The sequence below is a fragment of the Chelon labrosus genome, assembly GCF_963514085.1.
Source record: "Chelon labrosus genome assembly, chromosome: 10".
Lineage (NCBI taxonomy): Eukaryota > Metazoa > Chordata > Actinopteri > Mugiliformes > Mugilidae > Chelon > Chelon labrosus.
In genome coordinates this window covers 6675293-6696431 of record NC_140360.1, presented here as the reverse complement: position 1 = coordinate 6696431, position 21139 = coordinate 6675293, and the positions used below count along the sequence as shown (strand labels likewise).

The window sequence follows — 21139 nt, the reverse complement described above, 5'->3', positions numbered from 1 at the left end:
TAATGTTTTTGTTTTTTTTTCCCCCTCAATGTTGATTTTATGTTTTGTTTTACACAGTAAATCTGGCTGTATGTGGCCTGTGAACTAAAATGAGTTTGACACCTCAGGGCATAGATGACTGTGTGGCTCAGGCCAGCAGAGGGCAATGTAGGATTAAAAAACTAAAAGAGTCAAATTTAGATAAGATTATGTTTTTTTTGTTTTTTTTTTAATGTTATCGTATTTTTACGTTTTATGTTTTTTATTTAATCTCATGCGCTACACTCCAGTCCAACCGGAGGCGGTAATGCGCCTTTAAGCTGGTTACCAACCGCCATTTAAAAATAACACAAGAAGAAGAAAAAATGCGGAAGTGTCCCGGATGTAAACAGAACTAGTCATCTATGCAGCAGTAACAGTAATGAAATCCGCTTTCTGAAGCGATAAACGGTAACGTTTTGTAAAATAACTACTCTATGTGCTACATAAACCCCCAGTTTAGATGTTAAAACGTCCGTGTGTCCGTGAATGAGCGTTAGTTGTGTCTTTTTTTATCAAATGTACAGGACGCCGAGTTGCTTTTGTGAACTGTCAAAAAATCTAACACAGTCAGGGGCGTCGGTGGTCATCTGCCCGCTGACACCATGCCTTATCTGGGCGGCGAGGAGACGGTGAGGGAGCTGAGGAGAGCCCTGTCCAACCCAAACGTCCAGTCTGACCAGCTGCGCTACAGGAACACCATCTTCAAAGTCATCCGGTTGGTTGTTCCTCCGCACGTTCACGGTGCATTCATTCACCCCCTCCCTGACACACACCTGGACAGTCCCGTGTATTTGAATCTGGGTTTACAATACCTTACTAGTTTTTCTCCACGTTTGCTTGTTGTTGCTGAGGAGTATAAAAGTCCTGTAGAAAGCTGCAGCAGGTCATAACCACGTTAAAAAGGATGTTCTTAGTGCAAAGTTGCATTTGGCTGCTCACAGGTAGCTTTTACTGGCTTTACATTATTGTAAAAAATGCTCTAACTTATCAGTACAATTAGAATGGGAAGGATTAGTCAATTAATAAATTGCTATTATTACAATAATCAGTCATTCCTAAGATAAGTTTCTCCATCTTCAGCTTATTAAAAGTGAATATTTTATGGTTTTCACAGATAATAAACTAGTTGGTGATTCTTTGTTGCTCCACACTTGTATGTTAATGGTTAAGTAGAGATGGGCGGACGAAGCCTTGTGAAACTTTTGGGGCTTCGTCCTCATTGTACCGTAAAAAGATTCGAAGCTTCAAAGCCTCAAAGCCTCAACACTTCCCGTGACATCCGGTGGCCATCTGCAGTTATAGCAGCCACAAACTTCTAAATGATTCACACATTCCAGTTCCAACAAAACAAACAATAAAGTCAGTCTTAAGCAGCTGTGTCTTCATTCATTGTCCACGCTTGAAAGTGTTGGAAAGTGTGTTTCCCCTGTTTTTAAGAGAAGTTCTTTTCCAACGCTGTAAAGCCGGGAGGGAACACCCAGCATTTTGCGTCTCCTTATAATAAACGAAACGGCGCAAATGATTGGAATTTGACAGTGTTTCATTGTGACGTATGACGCCTCAAACGATATCTGATACAAGCCTCGACACAGTGTTTCAAACCAGTCCGCTTCAGTAGAGCGAAGCAGGCTTCAGAGCCTCGGTGTCAAACGTCCCATCTCTAGTATTCAGTATCACAGTGGTTCCCAAACTTTTCACAGCCCGTACCCCTTCAGGCATTTGACCTCCAGCCATGTACCCCCTACTCTCACGCACTTGTAGCAGCTAGAAAAAGAAATGTCTGTGAGCCTGCCGCCGCCCCCACCACCCACATTTAGCATGCATAACATATGGGCTGACTGGTGGTAGCAGTTGAGGAGTCTCTGGAAGAGCAATCTATCCGTTTTAGCCATTTACCCATTTTTGGCGGTTGGCCGGGCGAATTAGTTTACCTCAGACTGATGACTTGACAGCTTAAATGACAGAAAGTTATCAGAATTGTTGACGACGTAATTTAAAGACCCAATCAAGAGCGAGATTTGCTTATGTCTGGGGGGAAAATTAACTGTAGCGAGTATAGCTATTATTCCCCAGTCCAAACTAATGGATGTGACAGTTTTATTTAGCATTGCTATGCTGATGTTAAATCAGATCATCAGCAACAACCAGGGGACAATTCATCATGCCTTGTGGATTTTCTATCTCGCTGTTTTGAATAAGAGCCTCATAGGCGGTTTATACTTCTGAGTTAAGTTGACGCAGAAGCTACGGCGACAGTGCAGACCCTAGCGCCGTAACTGATGTGCACATCTGCACCTCCTCAGAAATCTAACTACGCGCCGCGGCGATGCAGAGCACAAGAGCTGTGATTGATGTGCTTGGTTGTTGCGTATTTCCGGCTGCTTCTCCGTCTCAGCCATTATCGAATTGATTGTTTTGAATCAGTAGAGATAGAACACATAGAGGAAAGATTAACTGAGGATGTTTGGAGATAAGTTTCAGGCGCCATTGTTCGAAACTGAAGCAGGAAGTAGAAACAAACATTTACCCGACTGATAAGAAGACACAGCGCCTCTAAAAGAGCCTTAACTGTGCAGGTCTGAGCCCCGCCTCTCTGTGTGTAATCATCAACCGTTCATCTACAGACAGTTAATCAAATTAACATTGTCAGATTGCTTCCTGACAGAGTTTGCTCTGAGCCACTGTTATTGATAAACCATCACAGACAGAAAAAGCTCAAGGGGCAGATGTGAGATCAGTGTTTTAATCAGATTTTTGGAAAGGGAAGTGAATGAATGAACAGTACAACCCGAAAAAATGCTGTACTTTTATGTTTAAGGATGTATGTTAGTGTTTGTCAGTGTGAGTTTCTAGTTCCTGAGGGCCCCAGTCTGTCATGTCGGCCCCAAACAATTGCCCTCTGTGCCTGTCCCGACCTTGCTCCCCTTGTTGTTGTACACTCTATCTTTGCTCACATTCAACTCTCCATTTCAGGACGATGTCACAAGGCGTGGATGTGTCCGGCCTGTTCAGTGAGATGGTAAAAGCGTGCGCTACAGTCGACGTGGTCCAGAAGAAACTGGTCTACGTCTTCCTGTGTTCCTACGCCACTTTGAACCCCGAGCTGTCCCTGCTGGTCATCAACACCCTGAGGAAAGACTGTCAGGATCCCAACCCCATGGTCCGCAGCCTGGCCTTGAGGAACATGACCAACCTCAGGTGAGCTGCTGCACGAATGGAGTTCAAGCCGTCCCATCCCTGTCTTGCCCTCCTGTTGGTGTTTGACTGTGTTTTTTCTGCGCGTGCCAGGTTACCCAGCCTGATGGAGTACGTGGAGCAGCCTCTGACAGCAGGACTGAGAGACAGAGCGGCCTGCGTGCGACGAGTGGCTGTACTCGGCTGGGCCAAACTGCACAATCTCGTGCCCAGCTCTGAGATAGGTGTGCCTGATTGTTCTTTCTGTTCATCCCTCTCATTCAGAGATCTGACACAACCTGGCCTGCTGTTAGGTGCATGTGAAAATGATGCGATGTTGAAGGTTTTGACATGCAGAGGATAGATAACAAACCAGAATGAGTGAGAGCTTTTGACAAGATTTCGCGAGACCCTGGTGTTACTTTTTTTTTTTTTTTTTTTTTGGGGGTGGGGTCAGGGTTAGCCTGGTCGTTACCATCCTACGTTTCCGCCCGAAATTTGATTTCGGTCTGGCACGGAGTCTGGCCAAATTGCACTTCCGCGGTTCGCGTGTAACCACGCGGTCAGCGCCAATCAGCGAACAGTTGAGTGATGACGCGGAACTCGCCTGCCGAGTTGCTTGTAGTCCAGCGAAGCTTGTAGTTCAACAGCACAGCAACAATGGCGACGGAGGAAGAGACGCTAGAAGCCATCCGCGAAGTTGTCTCAACTCTCGAGAGCATCACGGAATTAAAACCAGAACAAGAGGCTTGTCTTGTCAATTTTATAAATGGCAAGGACGTCGTAGCTCTCCTTTAAACTGGCTTTGGGAAAAGTTTGATTTATTTAACTGGAAGTGGAAGTGGTAAGCGTAAGAGCCTGAACTCCGGCGCACAATATACGTCATTACCAAACGTTGCTGATTGGTTAAGGGAACTCCAATGATTTTAAACCTCAAAATAACCATCCGCCCATTACGGAGACAGATTCCTATTACATTGGGCCAGACTAACGTGCCAGACCGAAATCAAATTTCGGGCGGAAACGTAGGATGGTGACGACCAGGCTAGGTCAGGGTATACTGTCTTAATAAATTATGATAATAACTTAGCTATAAAAAATTCAATAAAAATCATACAGTACATGAAATCTCTGCACGTAGAATAAGATCATGAGTTTTTTTTTCCAGTCCGTCATTAAATTACCGTAATGACGCTAATATTGGATTTAGGTTCATTACGGTAATTTAATAATCTGGCGACAATTAGCAGCAGCCTGTGCATGAATACTACACATAATGCTTTTGAGATTTCTATGGACAAATGTATGTAAGATTAAATAATCTGTAGCGAATTTAACCGTACTAAGAAGCTCTTACAAAGTTAAGATAGATCACATAACGTGTAGTCGTATCCTCCAGGTGGAGGGGGGGGGGAAGAGAAGCTTTCGGGAGCAATAGGAAAAACACAACGCAAGCACAACATTGTTTGAGACGTGCAAAAATATTTCCTAGTCGTTACGCGACCGTGGCGGAGTAAATTAGACCCTGGCGGGCCGCCACAGTATTAATGTTGTGTAAGATAAGATAAGACGTGCCTTTATTTATCAGGGTGAGACAGCAGCATTTGAATAATACGTCCCATCTTATTCAAATCCATAAAACCTGTCCTTTGCCTTTATACGGATGGGTGATGTTCCCGAGACGAAAACAACACTCATAGTTCAGAATTGGCTGTTTACATATAGTAATCAGTCTGAACCAAGCACATGATTTGAATAAGAAGGTAGATTAGTACACAAGTCAATGACGTAGAAAGATCTCACAGACCCAGAACCTCACATGTGATCATCTGTGAGCAAAATGTAGGAATTGGTGATGCCACGGTTAGTGATTTAAAAAATAAAACCCACTCGTAGATACTGAACATTCGCTTCAGATCCACAAAAACTGCGTTCACGATTCTTCCAGATGCTGCGGTGGTGAACGAGCTGTACAGCCTGCTGAGGGACCCGGACCCCGTGGTGATGGTGAACTGCCTCCGAGCTCTGGAGGAGATTCTGAAGGAGGAGGGGGGAGTCGCTATCAACAAGCCCATCACCCATCACCTCCTCAACAGGTTGGTCCTGAATTGGATGTCGGGGACGTTTACACACGCGGTGATATTTTATTCTTGTTCAAACCCAAACCCATGAAATCTAAATTGATATTTGAGTGTTTTTATATGACATACCGTGCACTGTATGTCAATGTAGCAGTGTCTCGCCCAGCAAAAATGTTTTATAATTTGTCTTTTCCTGGAAATGACTCCTTTTTTACAAAATACAACTAAATGCTGTCTCAAAATTTTCTTCCCTTGCATCTCTTCTTCACCCAGCCTTGAAGCCAGACCAGGATAGTTGATCTGGAACTGCTCTTTTGGGGTGAACTGATTATGCCCAGACAAGGATCTGCCGGGCCAATCAAATCATTTGGGAAGGTCTTTATATGTAGTGATGGACAGGGGTGTAACAGCGACGTGGAGTTGAATTCATTTACAACAAAGTGACTCTGATTGATAGTTAATTCAGATAAGCTCACATCAGCGACAACCAGCGAACAATTCAGCAAGACTTTAAGTGCTGTAACATTGTCTTGATTGCATGCTCTATACTAGTTAGTGCATTTCAAATGTTCTTGTCTTAAAAAGTCATGGATTTTCCGTTCATTTGAATCTTGTTTCATTTAATGGGCGCCTCGCTGTGCAGGCCTGAGCCTGTGTCTCTGCGTGCAACCTTCAACCATTCATCTACAGGCAGCTAATCAAATTAGTGTTGTCAAACTGCTTCCTGACAGAGTTTGGATGAGGAAACCAGCACAGACAGAAACAGCTCAAGGGGCAGATATGAGATCAGGTCTTTTAATCTAATTATTGGAAAAGGAAGTGAATGAATGAATGTGTAATACTTCCAAAAAATGCTGTTAAAGGATGAGGTGGCGAGATTTCTGACTCCTTCACCCCGTCTGTGGCAGCAAGCTCATTTCTTCCTCCTGATGATAATATTCTTCTAAAGCGTTTAGTCGTAAAAGCGGCCAACAGGGGTCAGACTGGTGCAGGCTCACAGATATAACTCGGCGTCTGTCCTCACAGGCTGAAGGAGTGTGACATCTGGGGCCAGTGCGAGGTGCTGAGGGTCCTCCAGCGCTACCGCCCCCAGTCAGAAGACGAGCTCTTTGACATCCTGTCCCTTCTGGACGCCTCCTTGGTCAGCCCCCACCCCCCGGTCATGGCCGCCACCCTCAGTCTCTTCCTGAGCCTCTGCTCCACCCTCCCCGCGGTCAGTCTGGCAGCCCTGGAGCGAGTGCGCGGACCCCTGCTGGCTGCCTGTGGGAACGGCTCCAGGGAGACTAGGTTCACTGCCCTCTGCCATATACAGGTCAGTGTGACTGTTGTTTTGTTTTACTGCCGTGGCTGCTGTAAACACATATCTCACATTTAGAGTCCCCAGACCGAAGTCCAGATTTCCACTGGTGTGATGGCAATTAGACGTGTTTCTTGGACCACGAGGTTTTTACTACTTTCAGTAATACCCAGCACGCCTCCATTCTTGCGGTGACTGTCGTGAGAGACAGAGACGGTTTTTGTGATGGCAATCGAAGATTTAGATTTTCGTTGCATTATCTCTGCACATGACGACTGATTGCCTCAAGCATCTCAAAGTCCACTGGTTAAAGGACAAGGCAAGCAGTTACACCCTACACAGAGGAGTCTAAAGCATGGTTTTGTGACACAGTTTTTATCTTTACTACATATTTCTTAAGTTATTTAACCCCAACTGATGCAATGAGTGGCTTCCTATTTCTTAACCATGTCTAAAGACACATCCTGTGGTCGTGGGAAAGATGTTAGTCTGTTTGAGAAGGGTCAAATCATTGGCATGCATCAAGCAGAGAAAACATCTAAGGAGATTGTAGAAACTACTAAAACTGGGTTAAGAACTGTCCAACGTATTATTAAAAACTGGAAGGATAGTGGGGAACCATCGTCCTTCAGGAAGAAATGTGGTCGGAAAAAAATCCTGATTGATCGTGATCAGTGATCACTTAAACGTTTGGTGAAATCAAATCAAAGAAAAACAACAGTAGAACTCAGGGCTATGTTTAATAGTGAAAGTAAGAACATTTCCACACGTACAATGTGAAGGGAACTCAAGGGATTGGGACTGAACAGCTGTGTAGCCTTAAGAAAACCACTAATCAGTGAGGATAACTGCTAGGGAGCATAAAGATTGGACTCTGGAGCAATGGAAGAAGGTCATGTGGTCTGATGAGTCCAGATTTACCCTGTTCCAGAGTGATGGGGGCATCAGGGTAAGAAGAGAGGCAGATGAAGTGATGCACCCATCATGCCTAGTGTCTACTGTACAAGCCTGTGGGGGCAGTGCTATGATCTGGGGTTGCTGCAGTTGCTCAGGTCTAGGTTCAGCAACATTATGTGCCCAAAGAATGAGGTCAGCTGACTACCTGAATATACTGAATGACCAGGTTATTCCATCAATGGATTTTTTTCTTCTCTGATGTTCACGGGCATATTCCAAGATGACAATGTCACGATTCATGGAGCTCAAATTGTGAAAGAGTGGTTCAGGGAGCATGAGACATCATTTTCACACATGGATTGGCCACCACAGAGTCCAGACCTTAACCCCATTGAGAATCTTTGGGATGTGCTGGAGAAGGTTTTGTGCAGTGGTCAGACTCTCCCATCATCAATACAAGATCTTGGTGAAAAATGAATGCAACACTGGATGGAAATAAATCTGGTGACGTTGGAGAAGCTTATCGAAATATATATATATATGTTGTGTTGTATGTGTGTGTGGTGGTGGGTGAATGCAAAAGTATGTACATAGAAGCATGAAAGAGAAAAAGTAGAAAGACGTTGCTAATCTGGAATTTTGTGGATTAGAATATTAATCTTTATAATAGTTGTGCAGAGTATGAGAACAGTCATGGATATGGTGGTAATAGTATAGTAATATGATATGATGATTCTGTCCATGGTTTCTCTGTTGTAGTTATTCTTTGATAAATGACAGTGAAGCATGATAAAACAAAAAAAGGATTATAATTTGACTGGACAACATTATCTGTGTGACAAACCCTCGTCATTTTCCTGAGTGAGTGCACTACTTTCTGCATCGCTGTGCATTAGTTCTTTATTGTCATTATTTCTTTTAGATTTTTGAGCAATGAAAATGTTTTTTGTTGTCTCCTTATAGTTGCTGTTGCGTTCCATCCCTGGCTTGATGGGGGCACACTACAAACGCTTCTTCTGTGGCTACGCTGAGCCGGCCTACATCAAGCAGAGGAAGATGCAGGTGATCCTCATTTGACTCCCTTTTTGCATTTCGCCATCGTTATTGTGACGTTCATTTTCCTCTAAACTGTGTGAGTTCTTTCTCTTCTTTTTTTTTTATATTTTTTTATTACACCAGTTAGCTATTTGTTTTGTAAAATCAAGCTACAGTACACTGATACGTCCCTGTTTACCGGGATCTTTATTTCCGCGTACTCCCCATAAAAGTGAAATGAAAATGAGTTTCCATTAAAATTTGCATATATTTTTGTTAAGGTTTTCAGGGCGAGGTAGGACCCAAATGCTGGACACCAGGCGATGAGGCAGGAGTAGGCTAAAAATGAATTTAATTAAACCAAAAGTAACACAAGGCGCTGTTAAAGAAAAAGCGAAATCAAATCTTCAAAAGGACAAGAACATAACATGACAAGACCAGAGCTTGAAAACACATGGCAGGGAAACAGTATGACACGACAGAGGACAAAGGGAAAGGAAGGACTATATATACAAGGGCAGAGGAGACACAGGTGAAAAAAATCAGGGCGGGGCAGACAATTACACAGGTGGGAAACCACAGGACAGGAAACAAGGAAAAACTTAACAAAATAAAATAGGAAAATCAAAAACACACAAACGACATGAACGAAACTCAAACATCCATTCATCTTCTGTAACCGCTTGTTCCCGTGAAGGGTCGCGGCGTCTCCTGGAGCCTATGCCAGCTATCATCGGGCGAGAGGCGGGGTACACTCCAGAGAGACAGATAACCATTCACACTCACAGTCACACCTACGGCCAATTTAGAATCCGAAACTCAAAACATGAACACAGGAAATCATGACACCGAACCATGACAGTTCTGGTATTCGCAGCTCATGAATAGAAATGTGCTTAGATAACCTTCAGTTTAACTGAGGAACCGCTGTAGCAGTGGAATCGCTAGAGTATTCAGCTTCCATTCAGGAAAAGACACAGTTTTCATTGTGGGTTTTGTGGTGTGGAGTATGTTTCACCTGTCTCTGCGCACGTTGTCTCCAGGTGACCCGCCCTCAGTTCAAAAATATGCTTGCTAGGTTGATTGGTGCTTGTAAACTGGCCATGGGTGTGAGTGTGAATGGTTGAGCGCTATCGCCCAGAGATAGCGCTATGATGGACTGGCTTCCTTTACCCCGCATGCTAGATTTCTAACGAGCCTTTAGATGACTTTGTCAACCTCCCACTGGACTGTCAAGCGACTTTTAGTGAGGAATACCTTCAGTCTAGCCACACTACCATTAAAGCACTGTTTGTGATATGCAGCAACAATGGTTGTCCCTCTGTAGGTTTTTCCAACAGAACTTCATTCATTCAAATTCATGTTTGACACCCACGTGCAGACGCTTGACAGTAATAGGATGACGATATGACCCGGGTTATTGCATTCATGTGGATTTTAAATTTAGAAAAACATTCATTCATCTTCTGTAACCGCTTGTTCCTGTTAAGGGTCGCGGGGTCTGCTGGAGCCTGTCCCAGCTGTTATTGGGCGAGAGGCGGGGGTACACCCTGGACAGGTCTCCAGTCTATCACAGGGCTAACACAGAGAGACAGACAACCATTCACACTCACACCTACGGCCAACTTAGAATCACCAATGAACCTAAAGAGCATGTCTTTGGACGGTGGGAGGAAGCTGGAGTACCTGGAGAGAACCCACGCAGACACAGGGAGAACATGCAAACTCCACACAGAAAGGAGCAGACGGCCCATGGATTCGACTTTCACGCTGTGAGGCATCAGTGCTAACCACCTCGCCACTGTGCCGCGACCAGCTGAACTTCTCAATGTCATTTCTGGGTCCATGGCCATAGGCAGTGATGGGAATAACGGCGTCAAAACAAACAGTGTTACTAACGGCGTTATTTTTTTCAGTAACGAGTAATCTAATTAATTACTATTTCCTCCGTTACAACGCCGTTACCGACAGTTAAATGTGGTGCGTTACTTGCGCTGTCAGCCAGCCACAAGAGCTGCGTAGGTGTTTTTTTTTCCCCCTCTGGGTGGGGTGGGGTGGGGGGGGTGTTGTTTGCACATAACTATAACTAAGTACTTTTCAAAAGTAACGTGCCCAACACTGGCCATAGGTCCCCAACATCTAGGAAGACGTTAGTGGTTCCAGACTTCATCCGTCTGAGGATTATAGACGTTCCTGTCTTAAATCCTTCCCCAGATCTGCGGATTAGTGTCTTGACACAATCCTGTCTTGTAGGTCTACAGGCATTGATTTCACTGATCACATACACCATCAACTCATTAGCTGTTCTGTAACAGTTATGTGCTTTCCTAATCATGTCCAGTGAATTCAGTTAAGCTCAGCTAGCTTGATAGGAGTAAGGACGCACCAGGGAATAAACTGCAAGTGTCATAACAAAGGGTTGTCTGAGTACGTGTACACTGTTTATCTAAGCACTTGGACCGTGCTGGCAGTAGGCAAAACAATGTAGTCAGGTGTCTCGCTCTGTATTCCCCGTACTAGAACATGCTGAAGAAACAAGATTTTAAACATGTTCTAGGTCTACCCCGGGTCTTATTACTGCATGTGAACTTCCCTGGAAAATCACCAGTGGAAAGTAAACAAGGAGAAACCTGGTCAGAACACTGCAAGGAACTATTTGTCAAGGGACTAGCAGCAGCTCTACTCCACACCCCTTGCAGTGTCTGAACTCCTCGTGACCTTCTTGTACACTTTCGAGGACGTCATTTGTGGCTTCCTGTGCTGCATGTCATCAATAAGTGAGGTCTGGAATGAAGACTGACTGGTACAGCTTGGCCTTCTGCCATTGCACAAATGTTCTGACGCATAATTTGCATACTTACTTGCTATTGTTGCATTCAAGTGGAACACGTTTGCCTGTGAGCGATTCAGTATAGATGGAGGTTGTTGGGAACGGCAACGGTATCCTCGCACGAAAAACAAGACGCTAACAAAATGGAGGATTTCAGTTGACTAATAGACCTCCACAAGTTGAATTAAAGAACTTGGAAGAAATGTACAATAGACAAGTGTAGGGAGCATATGTTAGGCCCCTCTGCACCTACACTGGGTGTGCAAGTGTCTTTGGCTTGTGCTTAAAGGGCAATTACTGTTTTTTACAACCGGGACCTTATTTCTGGCATAAAATACGACCGTTTACTCACCCATATAAGTTTGGTGTCATTTTTAGTTCTTCAGAAGATATTAAGATCCAGTGAAGCGCTGCGTATATCCATATAGTGGGAGTGAATGGGGCACCCAAACGCAGCCTCTAAATCACGCATTATCTGCCGCGAAACTCAAAACCAATATTTTGTTATGATACGCTAGTGCTATAACCTGTTGAGTCCGGAATTACCTGTTATCTATTCGTGGACGTGCAGCGGTTTGTTGTTCTTTAGCCAGCTGTTCTCCTCTCTGCCTCCGCATCCTCCTTTCAACGAGCTCCTCATCCGTATACTCTGGCTCAAAACGGTAAGGACGTCCATCATAAACAAAGTCGTCCCCGACAACCTCAGAATCGGAAAAAATATTCAGCCATGTTGCAAAAAACTAGCAGTAGCAAATTACAGGTAAACAAGCCGACCGTCGCCGGTGCGCGTGGCGCTCAGAGATGACATCACCCTGGTCAGAAGTTAGTAGGTCAGTCTGCAGACCCTGGGTGATGACAACAGGTAACTCCGGACTCAACGGGGCATAGCACTAGCATATCATAACAAAGTATTGGTGAAATGAACAAGTTTCGCGGCAGATAATACGTTATTTAGAGGCTGCGTTTCGGTGCCCCATTCACTTCCATTATGTGGATATACGCAGCACTCCGCTGGATCTAAATATCTTCTGAATGACTCCAAATGACACCAAAGTTAAAAAGGTGAGTAAACGATCGTATTTTATGCCAGAAATAAGATCCAGGTTGTAAAAAACAGTAGTTCCCCTTTAATTATTTTTACCAGCCACACACGAAAAGACTAAATAAAGGGCCTTGTTGAAGAGGCCTAGAGGGAACACATCTCAGAGGCAGACGCTCACTATGTCTGACCTTTTTGTTTTCTTTTGAATTAAATAATTCTAACTTCACCGCGTGCCTCCACTTTATGTTGCGCCTCTTGAGCCGGGTCGTAACACATATTAACTCGCTAAAGTACATTTACCGACACATTGGCATCCAAGGTTGCTACTCAAGATTAGCAGCAGCAGCAGCAGTCCAGTACTTTGAAAACGGTAAATATAGTGCTGTTGTCTCTGCAGGTTCTGGTGGAGCTGGTGAATGATGAGAATGTGGCGATGTTACTGGATGAACTGAAAGGATACTGCACCGATGTCAACGCTGACACTGCACAGGCTGCAATTTCAGCGATAGGTAAACACACACACACACACACACTGGTGCTGTTATGTGGTTCGTAGCAGATTACAGTGTAGTTGTAAATTAATTTAAGTGTCTTTAAATATAAACTAGAGCTCTGTAAATATAGTAAAATATGCAAAAGAAATATGTCATGCCTTGTTTGGATTGCACGCAGGTCGTATCGGACGCAGCTACAGTGACAGATGTCTAGAGATCCTCACTGGTCTGCTTGGGCTCAAACAGGATCACATCACTTCTGGTAAAACTCCCACAAATACAGAGAATCATCTCTCATCTGGCAAGCATTACATGTCTCACCATGCTTCTCTCTCTCTCTCTCTCTCTCTCTTCTTCCTCTCTTTGACCACATCCTCTCCTGCCAGCGGTGGTGCAGACAATGCGCGACCTAGTATGGGTGTGTCCTCAGTGTAGCGACACCGTGTGCGCCGCTCTCGAGGGCTGTGAGGACACGCTACAGGATGGCCAGGTTAGATGCCGCCACGCCAGCACGCTTTCCTGCATGTAACAAATGTCACCGTGTCATAAACCGTTCACTGCCACAGAGTATTATCAGCTAGACACCTGCCGTCACGGAATTACTTGCGAAAAGAAATCAATGAGTATACACCAGTCCTTTTGTATGGTATTTTCATTTTTTCATTTTTAAATGCTGAAGTTTGCGTATGACTTTTAAGGAAGTTACCGCCCTGGTCTTTATTTTCAGAAACTAAAAACTACTGCAGACACCCCCACCCCATAGCAACGACACTCCTTGATGGCAGCAGCTTGACACAGGCACACACACAAAAACAGTTTAGGAACAACTCAAAAAACATGAAGAACAGCACAAGGTGTTGACCTGGCCTCCAAATTGACTAGATCCCAAACTGATCAAGTATCTGTGGGATGAAGACCACAGAGGACCCTCCCCTCAAAGGCCTCCCACTAACAACATTGCGTTGCCAGACACCACAGGACACCCCACGTCCATTCTCTAATGAGTCACAACAGTTTTGGAGGCAAGACGGAGACCTCAGCATCATACACAGTCAAGGACACCGAAAAGCAGATGACGCTATAATAGCTAGAATCAAGCAGAGGGGATAAGGAACAAGGTGGGATTCCTCCTTGGAAAGCAAACTCCAAAGGGATTATCTTATCTTAAACGAGTTTAATTTGGCTAATTAGGTAAATTGGAGTAGGAAGAAAGCTGCAGCAAAAGAGAAGCATCAAATGTTTGATGCTTTTCCTTTGCTGCAGCTTTCTTCAGTTTTTTTTTTTTGTGGGTCTTTCTGCCTTTAGTTTGGTCTCCAAGTGAAGTGTGTGTTCGACTGTGTGGAGAGCCGGTGATTTGCCTTTCGTTTTTCTACCTTAATCCTTTGTTGCTTTCACTTTGGGTCATCATTCACTGTGAACCAGTACTACTGGAATCCGTGCATGGATGCTGTTCCCAAAACTGGTCTGGCTGCTTTTTATTTTTTTTGGCAACCTAATTATAGCCTGTGATCCCAACTGCATCTGTCACACAAGATGTTTATCTGGAAGCATCGCTGGCAGTTTATTTATTTATTTATTTTTTAATAATAATATAATTTTTACCTCTTGGTCAGCAATACGCCTTCTTCCTCCCTGCACCTTGGTGATATGTAAACTTGAAATACATCAGTGTAGTGGAGTTAAAAGAGCTTCTCTATTTCTACTTCCATCAGGATGTACACACTCTTAGCGCACTACCTTATGGCTCTTATTGCTTTTTTTTTTAACTGGAAGGCCACACGGCTAATAGCACACAAATGCAGGAGTAGCAAGAGGAAAGAAATTAGAGGATAGGTGCTCGGGGCGAGAGAGAAGAGAGTAGAGGACAGGTGCTTGGTGCACCATCCCCTAGCAGCCTAGGCCTGTAGCAGCATAACTAAGAGATGGTTATAAGATTTATCAAAAAGGAAATTAAGCCTTATCTAAAAAAAAAAAAAAGTAGAGAGGATGTCTGCCTCCTGAACCCAATCTGGGAGCTGGTTCCATAGGAGAGGCGCTCTACCTCCCATTCCACTATTCGTCAGGGACCTTAATCTTCCACTAAGTCTTCTCATCCTTCATTAGGGCAGGCAGGCCTTGCTGTGGTTGCTGGGCGTGTATGGCGACCGAGTTTCCAGCGCCCCCTACACTTTGGAGGTGTTCATCGATGGCGTGAGGAGTGAGGCTTCTCTGGGAGTCAAGATGGAGCTGCTGACGGCCACCGTGAGGCTGTTTCTGTGCCGGCCCGCTGAGATGCAGGACATGCTTGGAAGACTGCTGCACTACTGCATAGGTGTGTGTGTGTATGTATGTATACGTAAAAAGGGAGAGAAAGAGATAAGATAAGATAAGATAAGAAAGAGAATATTAACCCTCTTGTATTTTCCAGAAGAGGAGACCGACATGAGCGTGCGTGACCAGGCCCTTCTTTACTACCGCCTCTTGCACTGTGGAATAGAAAAGACGCGAAGGATCCTCCTGGGACGGAGGTCAGACCCTTCCCTGGGCGTGTTGATTGGCCGCCCCGCGGAGCCCGTCAGCCAGTGGGCCTGCGGCTTTAACACCCTGGAGCCTCTGAAGCGGGGCAACGTGGAGACGGAGCCGACCAGCCGGGGAAGCCCCGAACATGCGACCTTTGGCCCCAAGCCAAACACTGACCTGTCAGACGCGCTGGATTGTAGCCACGCCGAGAAGACACATTCAGGTGAGTGTTGACATTGCGGTCTTTCTGTGAGGGTATTTATCCAGCTGTAAACCTGTCGGGCGAGGAAGGAAAATTCCGCCACGAGCAAAATGTCCTCACCTAATGGAAGGAGTATGTGAGGAATGTGAAAGAGTGAACGCACTACAATCAAAAACATTTCAAATAATGATTTAAACAAATGTACTTATGTAAACTTGTGTAGTGAAGTGATTAAGTCCACCTCTGCTGGAGGAAAGCAACAAAGACCCAACAGTTTTGGCTGATTTTAGCCCCGACCCGGCCACAAACCACCAGCTTTCCGCTTGAATTTCTGAGAGATCATTTGTCATTCCTTGTGCTGTCTTAGCAGAGTCGTCACACCTGTTCAGTTACTTGAACAATGCTAGTGACAGCTGGCTTTTGAAAAAACAACAAGAAATTATAATGACATTCCTCTTAAAACTATCTCCAACAGTCGGTCCACGTCTGATTTATTTGAATCGGTAGTTTGAATCATTTCTGTGGTACCAAGGGACTGTTGTTACTGCTTCACACACACACAACATGACTAATATCTCTGCAGCGGACTACCCAGGATGTTTAGACAAGAATTACATTAATTCATTTGGTTTCAGCTGCTGTTTTTTTTTTTTTTTTCCATAACCCACTTCTTTGGCCTGCAGTTTCCCTTCTCGAACAAAATGTCTTTGCCTAATGGATTGAGCATCTGGCCGACGCGCAAGAAAAGGCAGCAAAACCAATTAAGTCTTGTGCTCGAGCCAAAGAAAATGATAAGACAGCGACTGGAACGAAACTTTACTGTGAGGCAGCAAATTGAGCTAATTTGCATCCTGTCTACGCTGCGGTATAGCACACCACAGATGTACAGAAAAAAAGATTTCTGGTATCCCGATTGCAGTAGATTAAAGAAATTATTTCAAACCATAAAAATCCTTTCAAGTATTTTCAGGAGCCCAGTGAGCCCCATCGCTGGATTTGTGCCAGAGCCGGCTGTCTGGCTAAACTCCCGGCCCCGGTCAGGAACGTTGCTGAGAAGACACAAATATGTTGATTTCCATTCTACTAAGTTGCACCATTTCTGTCAAAGTGTGAGAAAAATGTTTTGGTTCCCAAGGCTAGGGTCCATTTCTGGGAATGCGGTGCCATTTTCAGTCACAAATCTCTTCGCCTGGCACTCATTCCGACTCCCTTCCTCCCTCCCGCCCTCTCTGATCGTGTTCCTTCCTAAGTCCTTTTACGCACTCTCTTGATTCCCTCCTCTCTTCGTCCTTCCTCGTCCTCGCCAGGCTCAGACAGTTCTGGTCGGCGTTCGGGCTCCTCTTCTGATGTCCTGGCTTCCAGCGCTGCGGCCTCCTCCCTGAGTTTGTCCCTCTCCCCGGCACTCAGCCCGGAGGAGTTTGAGCGACTGTGGCTGCAGCGACGGGATTCGCATGATGAACAAGGTAATGAAATGGAAGGTTGAATTGTAAATCACTAAGGCTTCCCCTTCATTTGACGGGAGCTTGATATCCTGCCAGAACTAAATAAGTCTAAAGTCTCAAGCGGTGGAATGTGCCCAAGTACGTACGCTCAGGCACTTTACTTAAGTACAAAGTTGAAATACTTGATTTGAGTCCTGCTTCATTCTTCTACATGTATTGGTGATGCAAATATTGAAGAACTACACTTATTTTGCTGTTTTAGTCTTAGTTAGCATGCCTCTTCAGTGTCGCACGGGGATCACACTGCTCGGCCTCTCCAGGAAACTTATTACAAGGTGCAGGAAATAAGACTTCAATAGTTTAACCTTGGATTCAAGAGGTATAATTCCTGGATGTGGAATAATGGACCATCTGTTTACTGTCCCATAGTTGCTGAGGGGGTCATGTGTTCGGCGGACCAAAGTTAGAGCTGTGACCTCAACGCTAAGTCAGACACTTTTGCTGTTCGTGTAGGTCTTTGCCAAAGCTGCCCCTTGCCTCCAAATTCTCTTTATTACAATCATGGACAGGATCTCCAAGCGCATCCGGGATGTCCTGAATAGGAACCTCAGACTCGCTAATCTGCTTTTTGCAAATTATGTGGCCCTGTTGGATTTATTAGACCGTGGCCTAGGGCACTCGCTGGAACAGTTTGCAGTGAGCACCTGCCGGAAAAGTAGTGGTAAAATCGAGCAAGAGGTGGACGGGTGCGGTAGCGGCAATGCCAGCACTGCGCCAAAACGTTGTGGTAAATTAGACGTAAGGTGAAGCTTTTCATTTACCAGTCGATCTACGTTCTAGTCTTCGCCATTGGTCATGAGCGTGAGGATGCTTCCAGGGCACCTCCCCGTTTACCGGGCAAGGGAAACCTCGGGGTTTGACCCAGAATGTGCTGGAGTGATTATCGTTTGGTCTGGGAACGTCTAGAACGCTTTTGGCTCTTTTACAATCACAGTGACACATTCAACGGATCGCTTACACAATCGCACAACTGCCCCGCTGTGTGACTTGGACTTCAGGGTGACACCGCTGACGTGTTACACTTGAAATTTAATATGTAAACCAGCACTTTTTAGCGTTAACGAATAATACTTAAGATACCTTATCAACTTTTCAGTTCCCCGCATGCTTTACAGAAGCCAGAGACCAAGCAGTGGCAGGACGCAGCTCGTATACGGGGAGTGGGGCACGTTTGCTTGAGGCCAGCGGGTTTGAGAGACAGAAGTCTGAAAAGGGAAGTGGGAAAGAAGCGTGTAGAGGAAGCCAGCAGATATGATCATACAGTATATGCATCTAGATAAAGCACGCGCATGACATATACACACGTAATACAAACAGGACTGCATAATACTACGTGATGCACGATACATTTGAGATTGATAATGTATAAAACAAACACATAACAGCCGGCATTAAGGGTTGAGGGAACCGTTATTGTCACAGGAACGCCACAAACCTGTCGCTCTCATAATGTGTCCTTTTTATCTTGTGATAGCTTATCTTTCGATCTATGGATGCTTGAAACTGTCATAACCAGTAATAAATGACTCAATAAAGGATCTGATTAAAAAACTAGAATAATTCATATCGATATATTCCTTGTTTCATGAAGTGGTGTCCAGTGTTAGTGTTTCCAGTTGTTGACTTTGCTCCTTGTGTTTTTTTTTGTTTTTTTGTGACAAGATACTGAGAAAACGGAAGAGGAAGAGGACTCCGTGTGGACAGAAGAACGTGTCCCGTGTCCAGCAATACCTCACTGCTCCCCGCAAAGCCTCCAGGCAGCTCTGCAGCTGGTCAATATCCAGACACTGGCTTTCACGACACTCAACACCCTCCCCTGGAGGGTTTACCTGTATACGCACACCCGTCGCACACACCCGGCCGACACACCTCGCAGCACGCTCATACTGGGGGAACTGCTCTACACGGGAGATGCAAATCAGATTGCTGGTGTGAACGAAGGCACGGCTTACCGTGACCGAGAGCAGGTGAAAGAGCAAACGGAAACAACGGCTCACGGGCCGGACGGGGGAGAAAGCGAAGAAGAAAACAGAGTAAAGGTTACTCTTAAGCAGCAACCGAGAGATGACGAGGCTCTCAGCGGGTTCACGTCAATCCTTGCCACTGTCCTGCACACGCTGTCCTCTGAGAGAGCTTAAATATACAACACGCAGACATAAACTGTACATGCGCACACCGTATGTCCTTCATAATACACTCTCTGGCCAAACCTGTTCTTCAGTCACAACTGAATAAAAGAGAATGCCTTTTGAATTGTTCTCTCATTGTTAGATTTTGCATCCTGGGAGAACAGGAAGAAGATATGCAGACAAGAAGAAAACCCCTATACTGTTTAGTTTCATTTTAAATGAAGTATTCTGTACAGAGACTTTACCACAGAAGGAAGCTTCAACCGAGGTCAGTTAATCTCCTTAATTTGCCTTTTTCCCTCCAGGATTTAGTTAATGCAACTAAGTTAACAGTAGAGTTTTAAGTTATTTTTGGCCTCAGGAGTTTCGCAAGTTAAACAATGTCATTCTTTCTAAGTTACGTTACTGCGGTTATTGCGGTGGAGAGTGGATTAGATTTTATCAATGACATTTTGTGACGACTAAAGGTGAATGCAGACGCTCGAGAGAGAAACATAATAGAGGATTAAGTGACATAATAAACATGTGCACTACATTGTTATGAGTCTGTTTTACTCTGTGATTTTTGTATGACAGGTGATATTAATGTCAGCACTCTGATGTGTTAAAGTGATAAACAAATGTCAGTGTAATATTTCAGGCCTCTTTTTGTTGTCAATCAAAGACATAGGTGGAATTTATTGTCATTCAAGTCTTACAACAAGTGTACAACAGGCTCCGCACAGTAAAATAAAAATATAAAATACACAGCGGTAGACTAGCCATGTATAAAAGTGGGTATGGTGATTACAACTTCTCTGTTATTTGAGTTATTTTAGCAGCGTGCAGACGAGAGTGATATCTATAGTAATGAAAACTGCAAATAGTCTGTAAATTGTCAGTGACAGAACGGTTGTTTATGCAGTGTGAAGAATATAGGAACACAATTTAAATTTAAAATGGGTGCTGTGATCTAAAAATTGGCTGCATGTAAAACTTGTACAGTATTTTAACTTTTTAAATGTTGGGGTTTGCCTTTGATCTTGAGGAGGTTACTGCCGTTGGTGGTTAGTTTCAGTATCTAAAAATGCTGTTATGTAACGGAAGTGCTGGCCCCCCCCCCCCCCCTTTTTTTTTTTTGTTTTAGCTATCACTTTGCTGATTTATGTTGGGTTTGTTCAAACTGTATAATATGAGACATAACATTACGACCACTGACGGGAGAAGTGAACGTGACGACGTTGAGCATCTTGTGACACATTCAGTGTTGTGATGGGGAAACTTTTAGACCTGGCCTTCATTGGTGTGGATGTTACTTGGACATGTAGCACCCCACCCCATAGCAATGACACTTGTTGGTAGCAGACGCACACAAAAACGCTTTAGGAGCAACTAAAAAAAAAAAAACCTGAAGAAACTGGAACCTGGCCTCCAAATTCACCAGATCCCAAACTGACCAAGCATGTGTGGGATGATCCAAAGAGGAAACATAGGACCCCCTACTGACAGTAGTTAGTAGGGGGTCCTATCAGTAACAGTAGTTAGTAGGGGGTCTGTTGCAGGATACCCTCAGAAGTTCCCATGTCCATTTTCTGATGAGTCACAACTGTTTAGGAGGCAACAATGGAGCCCTACACAATAAGAGGAAGGTGGTCATAATGTTATGCCTGATCTGTGTATTTATAAGTAACTGAACAGGCTATTATTAGACTATTACAGAAGCTGGTTGTTTTTTGTGCATCAGCTTGATGTAAAAAAAAAAATGGGTGGTGTTTTTTTGTTTGTAGGGAGGCGCTTTGATTTTTACTCACCGGTGACGACACACCTGGTTGACAGAGGCAGCACGGCGGCCACCTGGTCCCCGACCTCTCCCCTCCTCTCCAGCCTCCTCCGCGGTACTCACGCCCCATTTCGACGGAGAAAAGAGCTGCGCATAGGTTTAGGTCGAGGAGAATGT

General features: G+C 44.6%; 1 protein-coding gene across 3 annotated transcripts; it reads left to right on the top strand.

The window, feature by feature from the left end:
• The first annotated feature begins 368 nt into the window (after nucleotides 1–368).
• ap4b1 (adaptor related protein complex 4 subunit beta 1) lies at nucleotides 369–19905 on the top strand. 3 transcript variants are annotated; one of them, XM_084554151.1, is made up of 14 exons: nucleotides 369–429; nucleotides 546–736; nucleotides 2995–3219; nucleotides 3310–3440; nucleotides 5144–5291; nucleotides 6303–6588; nucleotides 8434–8532; nucleotides 12775–12886; nucleotides 13050–13133; nucleotides 13258–13361; nucleotides 14975–15182; nucleotides 15279–15593; nucleotides 16880–17035; nucleotides 18737–19905. In XM_084554151.1, exons 2-14 carry the CDS (start codon nucleotides 624–626, stop codon nucleotides 19210–19212), a joined length of 2457 nt encoding a protein of 818 aa, XP_084410277.1. In that variant the 5' UTR covers nucleotides 369–429; nucleotides 546–623; the 3' UTR covers nucleotides 19213–19905. The 3 variants fall into 3 exon arrangements, with proteins under 3 accessions (XP_084410277.1, XP_084410279.1, XP_084410278.1); XM_084554152.1 differs by having other exon boundaries at nucleotides 409–429; nucleotides 589–736; XM_084554153.1 differs by having other exon boundaries at nucleotides 388–736; nucleotides 15282–15593.
• Nucleotides 19906–21139: the final 1234 nt, after the last annotated feature.